Source organism: Ostrea edulis, chromosome 4, assembly GCF_947568905.1.
Source record: "Ostrea edulis chromosome 4, xbOstEdul1.1, whole genome shotgun sequence".
NCBI lineage: Eukaryota > Metazoa > Mollusca > Bivalvia > Ostreida > Ostreidae > Ostrea > Ostrea edulis.
This window is the reverse complement of record NC_079167.1, coordinates 13,743,966-13,764,340: the sequence shown is the minus strand read 5'-3', so window position 1 is coordinate 13,764,340 and position 20,375 is coordinate 13,743,966. Positions and strand designations below refer to the sequence as shown.

At 35.3% G+C, this 20,375-nt stretch overlaps 2 protein-coding genes across 3 annotated transcripts in view; one reads left to right on the top strand and one right to left on the bottom strand.

Moving 5' to 3' along the window:
* The window catches only part of LOC125670354 (solute carrier family 17 member 9-like), a 960,148-nt gene that overhangs the window by 410,487 nt on the left and 529,286 nt on the right, over positions 1-20,375 (bottom strand). The gene's annotated exons all lie outside the window — the stretch shown is intronic.
* LOC125669574 (probable ATP-dependent RNA helicase DDX43) overlaps positions 1-20,375 on the top strand; it is a 30,795-nt gene that overhangs the window by 7,753 nt on the left and 2,667 nt on the right. Inside the window, 17 exon segments of the mRNA XM_056162008.1 lie at positions 739-843; positions 1,621-1,702; positions 3,137-3,237; positions 3,352-3,407; positions 3,555-3,608; positions 3,772-3,836; positions 7,341-7,350; positions 7,600-7,700; positions 11,837-11,978; positions 12,668-12,768; positions 14,127-14,214; positions 16,405-16,464; positions 16,571-16,641; positions 17,844-17,909; positions 18,085-18,192; positions 18,506-18,580; positions 20,277-20,364. Of these exon segments, the coding sequence (XP_056017983.1) occupies positions 739-843; positions 1,621-1,702; positions 3,137-3,237; positions 3,352-3,407; positions 3,555-3,608; positions 3,772-3,836; positions 7,341-7,350; positions 7,600-7,700; positions 11,837-11,978; positions 12,668-12,768; positions 14,127-14,214; positions 16,405-16,464; positions 16,571-16,641; positions 17,844-17,909; positions 18,085-18,192; positions 18,506-18,580; positions 20,277-20,364 (1,373 nt within the window).

The following is a 20,375-nucleotide window of genomic DNA, read 5'->3' as shown; positions in this document are numbered from 1 at the left end:
CAACCTCTAATGATTAGACTAGTGCAGTGATTGGGAAGGTCATGCGCCCTGCGCCATAGTCCCATTCAGGTGAAAATTGACGCATTAAATTATCTAATCCATGCACCAAAGTGCGCATTCATTATCGATTGTAGCTTACGTTTTTTTCTCTAGAATGAATTGGGTACGACTTACTTATTTTTTGTACTTTCATTTTTAATTCTTATGTATTCTGATACACCGAATCTCATTGGTTGAAGCAATACAAATCAAAATAGATAACCAATAAACTATTTCCTCTTACATCACATCTCATCACGTCTTCTCATGCTTATACTTTAGCGTTTTTAAAAGTTTCGGAAGTCCAAGGACAGATAAAGAAACGACAGAAAGTGGGGAAAAAAACAACGAGAGACCATCTTCAAATACCAATGCCGATAAAAGCAATGATACTGTTGAGAGGGGGACATCGAAACAAAGTAGAAACATTTTCAAGAGCAGTGGAAAAGATCGTGGTCATGGTTCAGAGTTTCAATGAAAGCAATGTTCCACTGCACATTTGCTATTTATTGAAATATGTTGATGGGCCATTAAATCTGAAAATGGCCCATTAAAAACTTGAACCGTGAGGCCATAGTTCCATAGGCCATTTTGGCCTTCCCAATCACTGCTAGTGATTGTTTAATTCAAATAAGATTTATTATTCTGTATTTCACGATTCCTAATCTTTGTTGAGTGCTATTTTAATGCTATTTGTAGGTATGGCAAGTTCGAACTCCAGCAGTGTCAGTAATCCAGCACCAAGGATAAACTGGGCAATGATTCGAGCAAACAAGGATGAAAATGAGAGAATGAAGTTTCAAGGTTCTGTCACATTGCTTTATAAATTTATTGTTGTTTTGTTGAAACTTAGTGTGTGTTAACATGATGTTACATATACAATGTACACATTTCATAGGTTGTCAAATGTTACCCTTGTACTTTGCTTGAAAAAATAAACCTGACCCTTGCACTTTGTATGTTGATGACCCAAACTCTTGATAGAGTAAACGTTAGGGTTTGGGTAATGAGGATTGTTAAGGTTAGGGACTGCAAAAAATAGGTGAAAGGTATAGATTAGTTTTAATGTTGACAGACGAGAAGTGTGATAAACCCAGAATTTTTATATTGTCTGTATTGCTTTGTTCCCATTGTCAATAAGGTATACACAGAATTGTCTATATCGCTATCACTGTTTCCATGATGTGAACAGAGTTATTGAATACAATGTATTTACACTGACAATGATGTTAATGAAAGTATACACTGAATATAGATGGAAAGATAGATACTTCCTTATTGTATGATGGAAAAAGTTGTATCACATATAGACAAAATAGATACATAGAGATGATACATGATTATTGTCACTGCAATGTAAACAATATTTAGATATTTTATTTAATTTTTAAAAAATCATCACCTACTGAACATACTGTACCTCTTTCAGTGCTGTTTCACGGGCTCCATCAGAAAATATGACAATCGTCTAAGCAGTATTCCTTTTCTTTGTATTAAATCTTGTATTGATTTAAAAGATAGAATATAAAATGATTATTGTTCATGTTATTGAATGTGTACATAATTTTTTGTCTATTGTAGGTTTACCAGAAATAAGGAAGAATTTTTATATAGAAGATCCAGATGTTGCCAACATGCACCCAAGGGAGGCTGCCCATATAAGGTATTGGTACAAGGTGTTTTGCTTCTGTTGCAGAGCTTAGTAGAGGAAAATGTATGTACATGTATCTTGATTCTGACTTGCTTAGAGTCAAACTTTACTAATCCTTTTGTGCTTTCTCTTGGAATATATTCTTAAGAGGTGAACATGTTTCTGAAGTTTTTTCTAATCTATGATTCATAAATAAACTTTAATCGGTATTCCAAAATATGTTGTACCTGAGTCTTTTTGATAAAATGCATTCTGGGAGGCTCCTAGCACCAATCTGTCGTATGTATTAATGGTGATTGATTTTCGTCTAAAACTTTCGCCTTTTCAAATTTTTACCTACCATATGAGCTCAGATGTCTTCTGTCAACTCGTTAGTCCCCTGCCAATGGAGTTGAAGGGGACTTTAGGTTTGCGCTCCAACTGTCTGTCAGTCTGGCAGTTCAGTTTTCCACACTTTTTTATGCTCCCTGACAATTTCGGGGGAGCATATGGTCACTGTCATGCCGTCTGAGCTCATATTCTGAAACTTTTCATCAGAAAATCGAGATAATTTATTACAAATGTTCCTTGAGATAAGGACTGGTTTTTGATATTTGAATATACATATAGTCTATACATATGTATATAAACAACTTCATTTACATATATGTATATATGCTATATGTGTATTCATATATTAAGACCCAAGCACCTGTGAGTTAACCCTTTAGACTGATCGGTAGAGCAGTGGAAAGGTCCCAGTTTCGATCTCCAACAGAGCAAAAGATTGTCACCGGTACATTAATGGTAGCATCATTAACATATCATTTAAGTTATGTAGATTTACTGAGGAAGACAGGTACTGATGATAAACTGCTCGTGTAGATACATGTACATGTATACCGACCTGAGGAAGACACTGTAAGAGAAGCGGGTGAAGGGAGGAGAACAGGGACTGGTCTCCGTGACCTACAAAAAGATTGGAATGAAATTATGTATTAAAAATAGAGGACCAAGGTCTCTGAAGGTCATTTTGGAAAGGCCAATGTCACTCAGAACATACACAAGTTTCTTATTTTAACAATTTTTTATATAAAAGTTTCCATCTCCTAAACCTTTCATCAGAAATTTATCATTAATATTCCTTGGGAAAATGTACTTTGGGACCAAGGTCATTTTGGAAAGTTCAAGGTTACTCAAATACCTTACATAAGGAAAAAGTTCCTTATTTCATTAGTTTTTGAACAGGTATTGATCGTATATCACACAAATAACTAATAGGCAAATTGTTTTCAGATGAAGGTCACTCAAGGTCATTTTGTAAAGGTCAAAGTCACTCAACATATACCTTATATATAAGAAAAACTTAATTTCAACAGTATTTCAAGTTATTGATCAATAGTTTTCCACGAATTGCAGACTTGTGTAAATATGATGGATAACTTGTTGCACATTGATCTGTCACAGGGAGACAAACAACAATATCATTGTGAATGATCTCAGTAAAGAGGGAAACAAAAGGATCCCCAATCCCGTCCGAACATTCGAGGAGGCTTTTCAGCATTATCGTAAGACTTCCATTCTTTTGTCCATTGGATGTGACTAATTTATTAATTTGTCATATAGATTCTGATACATCTAAGTCAAACTGGTTGCAAATGATTATTATATTTATTTTATAGCTGAAATTTTGGATACCATTTATGCCCAGAATTTCAAGGATCCTTCACCTATTCAAGTAAATTTTAATTAAAGTGTTAATGCCAAGTTTTGCATGTATTGTCTGTGTGTATCTACAGGTACATGTATATCTGATGCAATACAAATTTAATTATTTAATATTCATGATAGATGTTAATAGCTGTTGCATTTATTTTGAATTCAGAAACAAGCATGGCCAGTCCTTTTACAAGGAGACGATCTGATAGGAATTGCCCAGGTAAGAAATCTTAATACAACAAAGCAGACTTTCGGAAAAGTATGGCCACATTGCTTGTAAATAATTCAAATAAGTAATTTGAAATATTGAATCAAAACAATGCATGTACCTTGTACATAGTAATAGTGAACACATTTTAATGTATTTCATTTTCTTCTTGCAGACAGGGACGGGCAAAACACTTGCGTTTTTGTTACCAGCATTTATACATATTGACCAGCAACCAATGTAAGTATTGGCTTCCAGAAGGTCCAAATTCTGACAGTGAACTGTATATATTGCTGCAATCAAAATTTTCTAATATTAACATTATAGCATAATCATAAAGAACAATGTGATCATTCATCACATTTCTTGTACAGTATAATCTGTCTAAACCAGCTGTGTGTTCTTCCAAAGAAATTGGCCGGTTCACACAGAGTGCAGAATGTTGAAAAGTATAAGAGTTGCTTCCCTTGTATTCGCTATCTAAATTATGCATACATGTGTAATGATTGCTAACGTTTTACTATATCACAAAAAATTCAAAATGTGAAAATATAAATGCCAGTGTTTTATCGTCGTGTTCTTTTGAAAAAGTTTCCAATTTTTATTAAACGGTAAGAAAATCTGGGAATTATACGCTCACTTTTTTTGTTGGTAAATTGTCGATTTCGTCTACATCATCGCCGTCTTCATGTGCTACATCATGTGCGTTTGTCAAGTTTGTGTTGTGTTCGTCTAAAATTTCTCTTTCCCAGCTTTCATTGTAAATGTATTTAATGGAAATATCGCTTTTAACTGTCTCAATTTGTGAAACAGAAGCTGATGTAATGCCGAGTGATGGACTGGATATGGCGAGTTGAGCTAACTTAACTGTATATCATCACTGTCTGACTTGTTGGAGAGCTCCGAGAGGTCTACCCTGCTTTTGGAAAACATGGCTGGGTTGTTCACTATTTTGATTCATTCCAAGAATGCATCAAATTCATCGATTAATTGAACTTTTGTCTTTTATTGTCAGTTCACGTCTCTTTCGTTATGGGGGATGCTCGTGCACCATTACCTTGTGCTTGTTGCTGTCATAATTGAAAAGTGCATCCCCAAAAATCAGGTTTTATTTTAAACTGATTACGATTCATCGCCAGTTGAACTTACCTGAGGCTTCCCTTGAGACACCCTTTGTGTACACTGCGAGTGATCAATCGAATATACCGACAGGTTGGTAATCATGAGGTGACTGGTTTAAATACGATAATTAGAGCTAATTACGAGCAGTTGGGACCTCATGTAATCCGAATACGACTAACGTAACAATTAGGGTGGTGTATCATCGAGGGGGCGGTTTACACAGGATTATTAAAGTTAATTAATAGCAGTTTGGTCTGTGTAAGCCGGCCAATAAACAGAATATGCAGTATCCGGAGTACAGGGAATTATTAATAAAGGATTTGTTAAAGAAATGTTAGGGACTATATTTTGTGACCGGAATTGACAGAGCGCCGGAGTACTCAGGCCGGTTTGGACAAATTATGCTGTACTTTTATGCTCCCCGAAAATTGTTCATAGGAGCATTTAGTCACCGTTGTGTCTGAACATCCGTCCTTCCTTCTGTCCATCCATCCGAGCTCATATCTCCAAAACCTTTCATCAGAAATTTATCATGAATATTTCTTGGGACAGGGACTTTTGGACCAAGGTCATTTGTGAAAGGTCAAGATCACTCGGAACATATACCTTATATTAGGATATAAGGAAAAATTTCTTATTTCAATTTTCAACAGTTTTTGAACAGGTATTGATTATATATCACACTAAATGGCTTTCAGACAAAGGTCATTTTGTAAAGGTCAAGGTCACTCAGAATGTATACCTTATGTGAGGAAAAAGTTCCTCATTCAACAGAGTTTTTTTTTTTTTTTTTTATATATACAGGTATTGATCATATATTGCACAGATAAGTAATAGGCAAATGGTTTTCAAACAAAGGTCACTCAAATGAGCAATTTTGACACTTTTTGGTTCAGAAAAGGGCAAAAGTAACACCAAATTGATATTTGATAGTGTTAAAAATGAAATCACACCAAAAAAACTTATGAATAAGTTTAATATCTATGTGTTGATTCTCTGATGAATGAATGTTACTGTACATTGTTGCAAGAGGATGATACACTCCCTTTTATTTGCTATGTATTTCAGTCGCTGACACATATCTTTATACACACATTTAATCATTTTATGTAATGGTTAGCACTCGTCCAGACCCCGGACACTCAATGGGAATTACACAGTTTCACTCATGCTGATAACTCACATAACCTTACAGTATTTTTGTGTGTCTTTAAAATCTCAACTTCCTGTCCCCAATTTCAAAACCTCAGGACTATAATGCTATATTTCACTGATTTCAACTTCTTGTATCTTCATTTTGTAAAAACTACTTGTTAGCATTTCTACCTTAATATGTTTGGTGCAAAATACAATACAAACTGTATCTGTTTCTTAGAGCATTTGTTCATGATAAGGAGTGAATTAATAGAAGGCTAGTGTAGGAAAGGTTTGATTATATTTACAGGAGTTATATACAATGTCACTTACATTTAGGTTAGTACAGAGGAAGTTCAGAATCTATTTCATTTTATGAACCTTTCTGCTGCATCAGCAGTGGTGACAATCCCCACCTTAATGATTTCTAGAAGAAAAATATTGTACATGTATTCAATGGATGTTGAAACATCTTTGATTCTGATCTACTGTTATTCAATTTCCTTGGAGCAGCTAGATGTGAATATCCCTATTGTTTAGAAATCTGTGACGCACAATTGCACTGACAAATCGTCACTTTTTCTGTACACAGACCTATAGCTTTGCCTGTACCTGAGGAAGAACCTACCTTTAAAACAATAACATTGAATGAACACATTTTGATAATTGTATATCAGTTGGAAGTGTTATGGATAATCAATATTAATTGAAATGAAAATTAAAATTCTTCTATTTAAAGTTGTAATGCTTATGTATGAAATAACTTTGGAATTTAAAATTACATGGTAAACATTTTATAATGCATAGTTTTGCCCAGAGTTACCTGGAGCTTTGGACAACACTCACATCTTGCCTGGTCATTTACAACCCCCAGCCCAAGTTTGTTCAATAGTATCACAAATACAATGCACTTAAGCTTCATTTCAGACTGATACATATTGAGTGCTGGGCTGATGTTATTTGTTAATTTGATTTAGTCAATATAATTACATCTGTGAAGAATACAATTAAAATACCCTAATTAGTCAATAGTCAATATAATTAAATTTGTGGAGAATATAATTAAGATTTCAGTATTCATTTTGCAATTAAAGGGAAAGGCAACCCAAAAGATTTTTACATGGTAAATGATAGGATTAATCATATGATAAAGATTTGTCATACAATTCTGTTGATATATGGCCAAGATAAGCTTTAGTACTAATTTGAAAACTTCAAAAATTGAAATTCCTGCGATCTATAGAGGCTGCCATGATGTGTAACTCTTTTGTATTCAAGACCACAAAGATCAATAATTTTGACGTCACACCGTCTGTTCCGGTTTTGATGAGATCCTTAGATCATCCATAATCCATAGGTGTGGATTCAGGAACACCCCCCCCCCCCCCCCCCCCCCCCCCCGAAGAATAAGCTACATGAGTTGATTTAATTATTTTTTCTTGAAAATATTTCTAGTGCATGTCAACAACATCTTGCATACCCATAAAGTCCAAAATAAGTCCTTTAAAAAAATACCCTCACTGGTTATTATAACAGAACTTATAATAACCAGTAAGGGTATTTTTTTTAAAAGGGCTTATTTTGAATTACATGTATTTTGGACTTCATACTAAACCTCCTGTCAGTGCAGCTCTAATTTGAAAATGTTTCTGATTCCTCCTCTCTCCCCCCCCCCCCCCCCCCCCCCCCCCCCCCTTTCCAAAATTTGAGTGGGTAAACATTTTTCCTTTAAATTTCAGACCTCGAGAGGACGGGTGGTCCAAACGTTCTGGTTTTATCACCAACACGCGAGTTAGCACTGCAGATAGAGGCAGAGGTTAAGAAATTCCACTACAGGGGGATAAAGAGGTGAGTCGTTTTTCATGCATGCTGTGCTTGTGTGCTATTTACATGTGAAGAATATTTGAAAGAATCGAAAACACATCTTTCTTGCAAATGTATGTGGTCACAAACAGGTCATTTTGTTTATGGATATGATGGATATTTTTGGATTACCAGAGAATGTTGCTCAGGGCGAACTTATTGCTGATTTGGGAATTAAGAATAAAAGGAGTTGCAAATAAGAGATTGTGATCTTTAATGTAGCAGATTGTCATCTTGAAAATTTATCTTGGAAAAAAAAATATGTTCGGGCATGTCTTAAAATCCTTCAATCCACTAGATCCTACATCAAAGTTAGCACATGATTAACAGGAGGCCATCTTTTATCGCAATTCACCTTTGAATTAGAACGCTTTGGCCGATATAGTATTGCGTTGTGTGATGACACAATTGAATCTGTTTGTAATACAATTGCGAAATGCAACAGAAACTCTCATTGGTCCATATGTGTAAGTCCGCCCAAATTCCCTTATATGGGAGTAGTCGGCATTTGAAAACATGACGGCCAGATGGAAACAAACTTCAAAAGAAGAAAGAGAAAAAGTTGTATTCTTGTGTTGTTGTCTCATAAATCTAATATCAAAAAATTCATAACATATTTTCCTACTATACTTGTGTCCAAACATATCTTCAAATATTTATTAAAGCCCCATACGACCCAAAAACTCCCAGCTTTTGATGATTTCATTCGTTGACGTAGCCATGTTAGGTAGCCAGTCAATTCGAATCCTGGTTCATTTCCATACTGGCACAATAGCGTCTAGGTGTCAACTAATACCCCCACAAATATTTTAGCTAAACATTTTAAATAATATATCATACCAGTTCCATTAAATGATAATTATTCAAATAGCTAAACTCACATCAATGCAGCTTTCATTAGTCTGGGCCGGTCTCCATCTCTGCCACATGAGTGTCAAGGACCATAATGGGCTTATGTAGCATTTTCGTTAATCAAGAGCTTATTTTACCTTTACGAAAACTATATTTTTAGCTCTTCTGAGCCAAAGGCTCAAAGAGCTAATGCTATGGCCATTTGTGCGGTGTGCGTAAACTTTTTAGAAAAAGGGCTATAACTCAAGAACCCCTTGGCCAATTTTTTTCAAATTTGTTACAGGGTATCATTGGCCCAAGGGCTTTCATACATACTAAATAGAGGGATGTGACCCTTTAACAAGGGGAGATAATCAGGAAAATACAAACAAAAGTAGTGGTTGCTAAAAAATCTTCTTCTCAAGAACCACAGGGCAGATTATCACCAAACTTACACATAAGGATGAGGATATGTTGTAGATTAAAAATTGTTCAAGGCATTACCCTGGGGCAAAGGGCGTGGTCTCAAGGTCACTTCAAAGTTGACCTAAATTTATAAAAATTTTAAATTCCTTAAATCTTAGATATTTTAGTCATTATAAGGACTAGGATCATCAAATTTTGACAGTTGATGCATCTTAGGACCTTGTGTCAAGTTGTCTCAAAAGTAGGTCACGGTGACCTACTTTTTGAATTTTGCAGGTATTTATTTTAAAATTAATTTTGATGCATATCTTGGACACTTTGAAGCCTATGCTCATCAAAACTTGTCAGTTGGTGGATCATGGGACCTTGAAATGCGTCAACTGAAAAATAGGTCACCGTGACCTACTTTCTGAATTTTATGGCTTATCATTTATAGATATATTTTAAGTTGTTATTTCAAATACCAAGAGGTTTAGAATCATCAAATCTTGTAAGTTGATGCATCTTAAGGCCTTGAAACATATTTATAAAAAAGTAGGTCACAGTGACCTACTTTTTGAATTTTGCAGATATTCAAATTTCACATTTTCAATTTTAGATGCATATTTTGGGCACTGTAAACCCTAGGATCATCAAACTTTGTCAGTTGATGCATCTTGAGTCTTCGGAGTGTATCGACCAAAAAGTAGGTCACTGTGACCTACTTTTGGCATTTGACAGTTATATTTATATATTTCAGTCACTAATTGACCTACAATCATCAAACTTTGACAGTTGATGCATCTTGACTCTACGGAGTGTGTCGACCAAAAAGTAGGTCACCTTGACCTACTTTTGGAATTTGACGGCTATATTTATATATTTCAGATACTATTTGACCTACAGTCATCAAGCTTTGTCAGTTGATGGGTCTTGCATGTTCGAAGGGTTTCGACCAAAAAGTAGGTCAACTTGACCTACTTTTGGAATTGGACACCTATATTTATATATTTCAGATACTATTTGACCTACAGTCATCAAACTTTGTCAGTTGATGGGTCTTGCATGTTCGGAGTTCGCTGACCAAAAAGTAGGTCACCATGACCTACGATTGGGATTTGACAGCTATATTTCAATATTCAGATACTAATTGGCTTAAAATCATCAAACTTTGTCAGTTGATATTTCTTGGGTTCTCAAAATGTGTAAACCAAAAAGTAGGTCACATTGACCTACTTTTTTGAATTCTTAGGATTTAACTAAAGATTTAGAATACTAAGAGGCTAAGAATAGAAATGGTGGGGTTGTACAATTTATCAAAAGAGCGATTCTAGGCCCTTGGGCCTCTTGTTTAATTTCTATTAATTATTCATGTTGATAATAAATGAAGAGCAAATACATAACTTACAACCAATTTTATGAATAGATACCAATAGCAACAGAGTTCGAATTGACTGGCTACCTAACATGGCTACGTCAACAAACGAAATCATTTGAAGCTGCGAGTTTTTGGGTCGTGTGTGGCTTTAATGAATATTTGAAGGTATGTTTGGACACAAGTATAGTAGGAAAATATGTTAAGATTTTTTTATATTGAATTTATGAGACAGCAACACAAGAATACACTGATAATGCGATATCAGGCCTCAACCGTGCGCAGCTTTTTGTGCCCTGTAAATCGAAAGTTTTTATAAGAGGTGGATCTTTATCTCTGTTCCGTCACAATATTTTTTCAGAGAGCTACAGTTCTCCAGGTAGTAATTTTCTAATCCGTCCATCTTATCTGATCACCGGTCACCTGAATCAGCTCGAGAAAGTGGGCGGACTGTAATCGGCCAATGAAAACTCTTGTTGCATTACCTCAAACATGTCATTCAAACTGTTCGATCGTCTCATTCAATTGTGTCGTCACACAACGCAATACTATATCGGGTAAAGCGTTCTAATTCAAAGGTGAATTGCGATAAATATATGGATTGAATCAATGGATTCAGCAGTTTTAATTGAATAGCCATATGGCTAATTTTCATTCTTTGGATTATGAATTCAGAGTTTGGTTACCTCACTCACTAGAATCTCTGAAATTTGTTTAAATGAAGTTCATGATTGTTAAATACTTTCCTTAGAGAAGGTATCCTTTGATTTGTAAACAATGATATGATAATAACCCCAAGAGACTCAGTACGATTCAATAGCACACATTTATGGAATGGTGACTTTGTACAACTCTTAATGTTGTGCCTTCAGTTGGTTAATAACCCAATAATGTCCTACTGCAGAAAAAAATCTAGGCATTTGATTGGATGACAAGCCGGGAATATGAGGCCATGTATCCTGCCAAGAATAGATGGGATACAAAATGGCTTCGATAGATCTATATATTAAAAGCTTCGTGAAGTAAACAGTATTTTTTCTCTCTGTAGTAGGACATATTTGTAATATGGATTCTTGGCAGGGTATATGGATTCCCATTCCCTGTCAAAGTATATATTCTCCCTCGACAAACGGCTTGGGAGAATAGAAATTTTGACAGGGAATGTGAATCCATATATCCTACTAAGAATCCATATAACTAATATTGTACATGTAAGCATAAAGAAAATGGTGGCTAGACATGAGAAATTGAAAAAGAAGGAAATGTAGAGGAAGAGAAATGCTTTAATGAGAGATTTACGTGTACATTTGTGAATGTTTTCTCAGTGCAATACTTTCTGCATGTACAATATGTAAAAAAAATTCTCAGTACAATTCTGTCTATGTGTACAATATGTTGTAAATGTTTTCCTTGGTACAATTCTGTCTATGTGTACAATATGTTGTAAATGTTTTCCTTAGTACTGTCTCCGTGTATGATATGATGTAAATGTTTGACTGCACATTTTCAGTGTATGTGTGTATGGAGGAGGTAACAGGAGGGAACAAATTAAGGTGGTAACCGAAGGAGTAGAAATTATTGTCGCCACCCCGGGACGATTGAATGACCTGGTCATGAATGGGATTGTGAATGTCAAATCGGTCACTTACTTGGTATGTGGAAATAGAGAAATGTACACTTGTCACATGCTCAGTATACATTATGGACACAAACCTAATATTTTATTCTTGTGTGAACAGTATATGTCAGTGGTGTGATTTTTCCTCTTTTCAGAGGAAATCTTCTGATTTGCTCAATTTTCAAAAAAAAAATGAAACACTCTGGATTTGATCTGAAGTGGCAGAAAATGATATTTTTCCAGGTAGGGTGAGGTGATTTCCTCCCTTTTTGACCAGTTTTCCTCTGATTTCTGAGGAATTCAGTCACATCCCTGATATGTTGATATTTAAGAAATAAATTTCATTTTTGAAAATACATGAGAGTATGAATTGTGACACTTCACATCAGTATACGGAATGTGTTAGCACTTAATGAAAAGTGTGCCAGCGTGAAGAATTGCTGTTCATAGTCTCATGTATTTTCAAAAATGAAATTTTTTATTTATATTTTTACTTTCATTTCTGTCGCAATTCCCAGCTATTAAAACAGACTTGCTATATTTATCAAGATTCATATGCACATTGTTCACATTACAAGATACCCAAGAAAAAACATTTGAAATGTAAAATTCTTTATTTTCACACTTCTGTTGTATCATTGAAACATTTATGTCATGGTAGGATACATTAACATGTAAGTCAAACCTTTCATTGAATTCTCATTTTTGTGTTGGTTGGTTAAGATCCTTGATGAAGCAGATCGAATGTTGGACATGGGATTTGAACCAGAGATTAAGAAGATCTTGTTAGATATTCGGCCTGATAGACAGACTGTGATGACAAGGTATGCTCTGTTTCATTAATGTCGTGTACACATGTACATGTATATTGAAGTAAATAACTGTATTTTAGCAGATCTGACTAAAAGCTCAGGTGAGCTCTTTATACTGAACCTCCAGAAGCTGCCTATCATCTGTATGTCCAACTGTCTTCATACATATTTTCTCTCTCCTTGTAACAGTAGGAGTTTTGTTTAATTTCCTCTGTCAGATACAAAATTGTATCAACTGACTCAAAGCAAATATTTCTTGATAATTTAAGTAAGACTTAACAATGTTCTTGAATTGAAGCATCAACATGATTTTTCTTGTGAACAATTCATAAATCTGAATGTTGTTATAGGACAGTAATAAATTTGAATCTGGTCAGGAAGCTTTTATGTAAATGTAAACATCTTTGGCCCAATGGTTCTTGAGAAGAATATTTTTAAAGATTTTCTCTACATATCAGTATGTAAAAATTTGATCCCCTATTGTGGCCCCATCCTACCCCTAAGGGCAATGATTTTAACAAACTTCAATCTGCAATATGTCAGGAAACTTTCATGTAAATCTCAGCTCTTCTGTAGGGGGTAGGTTGGGGCCACAAGAGGGACCAAAGTTTTACATGCAAATATATATGGAAAATCTTTAGATATGGGCCATTAAGGTGACTCAGGTGAGCAATGTGACCCATGGGCCTCTTGTTTCTTTTTCCACAAAGTATAATCGATGTCAGATGACAGAAACTTACGGGAGATTTTATCCCCTCCCCTAACTATTTGAATTTAGATTTTTATCCGACATCGATCTTGCCCCTTAATGATGCACTCTTCATCGAACAATTATATAAATGATGGGTGTACCATAGTGGTATTAAAGCAAGTTAGAATTGCAGATAAGCAACATTGCTTATACATGTATTTACTATGCATGATGTGTAATTTTTAAGTGATCACAATGAAAATTGATACAGACAAAATCATGTTCACAACAAAAACAAGATTTTTTCCCAATGAAATTAGATGTCTACAGTATTATCACTTTCTTCAAGGTAAACAGGAAGTACACCTGTAGATATAAGCTTTTTAAATTTCTACAGTACTGTCACTTTGTTCGATGTAAACAGGAAGTACACCTGGAAATGCAAGCTTTAATGTTTAAAATTTGACAGTCTGATTAAGATCAAACCTCTCACTTCGCTCGATATATGGCCAGTCACTGCGTGGGAGGTCTAAAGAAACTCCCACTCAGCGACTGTCCGTATATCGAGCGAAGTGAGAGGTTTGGTTTTAATCAGACTGAAATTTTGACATCTGCTGTGCTGATAACAGTAGCTGGTGTGCAGACAAATTTTGTTGATGTGATTACATTATATTTATAGTGCTACTTGGCCTCCAGGAGTCAGAAGATTGGGAGAGAGTTATCTCAAGGACCCAATACAAGTATTTGTAGGATCCTTAGACTTAGCTGTAAGTGACCATAGACCACAACAGTAGGGCTTTCATTTTGTGGGAGAGGGATGTCACATCATGAGTTTGGGCATTCTCTTTTAGAAATTTCACAAGAAAAGAAGATTGATAACATCTAGCTTATACATGTAACAGAATTTTAAGTAAGTTTGTCACATTGAGCATGATTAATAACATGTTCCACAATGTATTTGTTATAATATTGAAAATGGCCTTTAATTAAATCTGATGACCGCAGAAGAGGAAAGATAGATACCTATTGATTACTGGGCCAAAAGTTCCTAAGTTCATTGTCAGTGATGAACAGCTTCAAACTCACTACAGATGTTGTATTTGGGAGGGACAAGATTCTTGATTTGTAGGTCAAAGGTCAAGATAATAAAATATGTTTTTATGCCCCCCTTCAAAGAAGAAGGGCATATTGGTTTGCACCGGTCAGTCGGTAGACCACATGTTGTCCACTCAATATCTTGAGAACCATTCACTTAATCGTAATGATATTTCATATGTGGGTTGGTTATGAAAAGAAGAGGACCCCTATTGTTTTTCAGGTTTAAAGGTCAAGGGTCAATCTACTCTGGACATAGGAATATACTGTCTGCTCAATATCTTGAGAACCCTTTGCTTGACAGACATTGAACTTGGTACACTGGTATATCTTAAGGAGTAGATAATCCCTATTGATTTTGAGGTCACATGGTCAAAGGTCAAGGGTCAAACTGGACATAGGAATATATTGACCACTCAATGACTTTAGAACCCTTTGCTTGAAAGACATCAAACTTGGTACACTGGTATATCTTAAGAAGAAGATGACCCCTATTGATTTTGAGGTCACATGGTCAAAAGTCAAGGGTCAAACTGGACATTGGAATATACTGTCTGCTCAATATATTGAAAACCCTTTGCTTGACAGACATCAAACTTGGTACACTGGTATATCTTAAGAAGAAGATGACCCCTATAGATTTTGAGGTCACATGGTCAAGGGTCAAATTGGACCTTGGAATATACTGTCCGCTCAATATCTTGAGAACCCTTTGCTTGACAGACATCAAACTTGGTACACTGGTACATCTTCAGGAGAAGACAACCCCTATTGATTTTCAGATCACATGGTCAAAGGTCAAGGGTCAAACTGGACATTGGAATATACTGTCCGCTCAATATCTTGAGAACCCTTTGCTTGACAGACATCAAACTTGGTACACTGGTACATCTTCAGGAGTTGATGACCCCTATTGATTTTTAGGTCACATGGTCAATCCACTCTTGACATAGGAAGATATTGTCTGCTCAATATTTTGAATTGATGATACTACTCTCAATTAAATGATGTGTGTGTATAACCCTTTTCAATTTTGCACCATGGGGCATATGTGTTTTACAAACATCTCTTATTACAATATGCATTTATGTTTGAGAATGGTAATTGTTAAACGATAAGGGGACGTCATGTTGTTTTTTGTGACATTATTGTCCCCTTTCAACCACATTCTGGAGGAAGCTTTTCTGTTCTTTCTTGTGTACAAAATTCAAACAACAAGCAATGTTTTCCACCCGAATCTTATCAGGCTTGTAGGAATGTACCATACGTTGACGAAGGCCTTGGTCACTTTTGGTTTCCAAGGATACTGCCAGTGTCACCACAAGGGAAATTCCAAGTTTTGAGTGGAAGCCTTAAGCTACATATTTCATCTAAATCTTATCAGGCTAGCAGGAATAGTATCCTACATAGATACCTTGGTTCCTATTTATAGGTTTTCCTAAGTTATGGTACTGGTAGCTCATTGGTAGAGCATTTGCTTGGTAACTGGGAGGTTGTGAGTTTGAGCCCCAGTCTTGCCATGGCCGTGTTAATTTTACGATTCCAAAGTCTCTTTTTCTAATTTCAATAGCACTTTTTTGAATCTGATATTGTTAAAACAAATTCACATGTACATACTGTATATTTGCAGTTATGAAATTTCAAGGACCATACAAAATTTGCAGTGAAATATGCATGTTTATATTGAATTTTCAATATAGATTTTTTCATTTTTTAGAGTGCAAATAAATTGATATCTAGACATGTAGATAAATCTACATAATTGATATGTAGATTTTATCACTGTGTTGAATGCAGCATGTGGTATGTGTCTGTCAGTCTATCCTGTAGACTCTAATAGTATGTGTTTCTCCTTATTTCAGACTTGTCATTCTGTAACACAGTACATAGAGATCATCGATCAGGATGATAAGAAAGAAAGGGTACTATTTTTCATGTTTTGGATGTTTCACAAATTTGGATTTGGATTCGATTTCAAAAGCACATGAATCTGGAAATGTTTAGAATGTTGAATACTTTGTATTGAAGGTGGTCAGATTTATCACAGAAGAAATGGCAGAGGATGACAAAGTCTTAATCTTTGTTGGGAGAAAGATAACGTGAGTAAAGTACATCTTATTTCCAGGTAGATTGTATTATTTCTGTCAGTCAGGAACTTACAGTAGGTCTTACAAGGTACAGTGTGCAGCTGTATTACTGTACCATGTATCTGTGTATTAAAAACTTTGCACAGGTAATAACTCTATCAGTGTGTCTCTATGTAATAACTCTATCAGTGTGTCTCTATGTAATAACTCTATCAGTGTGTCTCTATGTAATAACTCTATCAGTGTGTCTCTATGTAATAACTCTATCAGTGTGTCTCTATGTAATAACTCTATCAGTGTGTCTCTATGTAATAACTCTATCAGTGTGTCTCTATGTAATAACTCTATCAGTGTGTCTCTATGTAATAACTCTATCAGTGTGTCTCTATGTAATAACTCTATCAGTGTTTCTCTATGTAATAACTCTATCAGTGTTTCTCTATGATATACTGTGTATGTACTGTGCTATCAGTGTCTCTATATGTAATAGCGCTATCAGTGTGTCTCTATGATATATGTAATAGCACTATCAGTGTGTCTCTATGTAATAGCACTATCTGTTTGTCTCTGTGTAATAGCACTATCAGTGTGTCTCTATATGTAATAGCACTATCAGTGTGTCTCTGATATATGTAATAGCACTATCTGTGTGTCTATGATATATGTAATAGCACTATCTGTGTATCTATGATATATGTAATAGCACTATCTGTGTGTCTCTATGTAATAGCACTATCTGTGTGTCTATGATATATGTAATAGCACTATCTGTGTGTCTCTATATGTACTAGCACTATCAGTGTGTCTCTATGTAATAGCACTATCTGTGTGTCTCTGTGTAATAGCACTATCTGTGTGTCTCTATATGTAATAGCACTATCTGTGTGTCTCTGTGTAATAGCACAATCTGTGTATCTCTATATGTAATAGCACTATCTGTGTGTCTCTATATGCAATAGTACTATCAGTGTATCTCTATGTAATAGCACTATCAGTGTGTGTCTCTATGTAATAGCACTATCTGTGTGTCTCTGATATATGTAATAGCACTATCAGTGTGTCTATAAGTATACAGATTTATAATTTAGCAATAGCAAATGCCAGAAAGACACTGAAATGTGAATCTACATTGAAGTAGACTTATGATACAGGAGTTACAGCATGTGACTCAGCTGAGCATATTACTCCAGTGGAACTCTTGTTAACTTTTACAGAGCGGATGATCTCTCCAGTGATTTATCTCTGCACATGATCAACTGCCAGTGTATCCATGGAGACAGGTGAGGAGTGTTCTTTAATAATTATTAAATTATAAAATTGATGTTGAAAATGAATCTTTCAAATTTTGGTTACTAAAAGGTATCCATATTATGCTCTAAACTAGAGGATTGTAGCGTGTATGTACATGTACAGTAACTAATAGAATGACTTTGTTTTAATTGATCCGGTAAATAGAGAACAATGTGATCGAGAACAAGCTCTGGAGGATTTTAAGGAGGGCCACACTAGAATTCTGGTAGCTACTGATGTTGCTTCTCGTGGTCTCGATGTTAAAGACATCACGTAAGAGACAACGTTTTCTTACTAATTCTTATTTCAAAGCAAATTAAATTTTCTGGAAAGTACTCATTTTGAAACAAATTACAAAGGGAAGAAGAAAACAGTAACACTTTGACTAGAGGAAGATTACAGTATGTTTGTATGTTTTCATGCATACTTACATATCTGTGTACTGTTTGTATTTACTCAAGTCGTTTCATTCTGAATGAATCTCGATACCTTAAAATCCAGAAAAATTCTAAAGAACACATCTTGTCATCTTCATGTATTAGTTATTGCATATGACAATTCACTGATAGTCCTTTTCATTTTGCAGACATGTCTTTAATTACGATTTCCCAAGAAACATGGAGGAATACGTCCACAGAGTGGGCAGGACCGGCAGAGCAGGGTAAGTGATAATTACATGTACAGTTTGGTAAACAAGGAAATGTGGGGTATTGTTTTTAGGTGGTTACCCAAGTGACTCAGGTGACCTATTGCTGTTGATCTTCGTCCGTCGTCATGTGTCATCTGTCAACAACTTTATATTTTTAACTTCTTGTTGAAAACTACAAAGCCAATTGTTACAATTTTTAGTGTGAAGCATCTCTAGGATGAGAGGAATATAAATTGTTAAATTTATTACTTTACCACCCGTGGGGCCTCATGGGCAGGGCCAAATATGCTTAAAAAGGCCATGTTTTCAAAAATCTTCTTCTCTACTCTCACACATGTGGTAGAAAAGCTAGATGCATGGATATAATGTCCATGAAGCCCTCTACTAAAATTGTAAAATTTATGGCCCTTGGGTCAAGGGTTCAGGCCCTACGGCAGGGCCAATATGACCATATAGTGAACATGTACAGTGTGTTATATCAGGCAATGAAATTAAGGGAAAATACTCGCTAACTGCAAGTTAAGAATTGAAATTGTGAGCGAAAAACCACAAGTGATTGAAATTTTTTGCGAGTGAAAAAAAAAAAAAACCCCGATCTTTTTTCCAGATTTCCTCAGTTTATTGGATGTACGTTGAAATTTACAATAATTTCATCTCGTGCATAGAAACGCTTTACAAAATGATTATAAATGCATTGAAAATGGAAATGTGGATCGAATAAATGTCCCCTCAAATCAGTGATGTAAAAGTAATTCAAGCATACTTCGGGCGTCTAACATCTCTAAGATGTCTGATTTAGTCCTAAATAACAATCATGATGATCTCATCTGTGTTTCCTTAACACACGGAGGTTTTACTTCAGGCGGTGTCCTGCTGTCTGGTAACTATCGTCAAACACTTTTGAGTTTTGTGTATAGCACGTTTTTCAACTACATTTCTTCAAAATGAAATTTCCAAATGTTCTGAATATATATTTTGAATTGACGCTTATAATCTTCAAAATTTCAAACCACATGGTAAATTCCTGTAAAAAGGAAACGATTGCAAAAATGCTAGTGAAAGCTCAGTTTAGCTAGTTGGAAAATAATCCACTAGCTAAAGTTGCTAATAGTGAAAAAAGTTAATTTTGATCCCTTTTAAATCTTAGAAAATCTTCTTCTCTACTCCCATATATTTTGAGAAAAACTAAATACATGGTTATGATGTCCATGAAGCCTTATATTAAAATTGTGAAATTCATGATCCATGGGTGAGGGTTTCGGGCCTTTGGGCAGGGCCAATATGGCCATATAATAAAAAATATATATTTTCTTCTCTACTTTCAGAGTCATGGGAGATAAATTGAATGCATGGTTTATATGATGTTCATAATGTCCTCTTCCTAAATTGTGAAATTCACAGGCCATGGGTCAAGGGTTCAGGGGGGGGGGATGTCAAAATGAATGATATGCTTCAAACTTCTATTTTCCTTCATATTGTGAAGGATTGTAAACATGTGCACAAAGGACTGTATTGAGACATCAATGCAAATATGAGACTCCCTATATGGGCTATTATACTCAGGTGACCGTTAAGGCCTGTGGGCCTCGTGTTGATTTAGTACATCGGATTATGTCAGAATGTGACGTCTAGTAGCGTTATACTGTGTGGGATGCACATCATGCAGTGTATATGCCCAGATGTTAATTCTGCTTTTACATCCTTTCAGAAAAACAGGAACATCCATTACACTGGTCACTCGCTCTGACTGGAGATCGGCCTCTCACCTGATAGAAATCCTAGAAGAGGCTAATCAGGTAAATAGTAT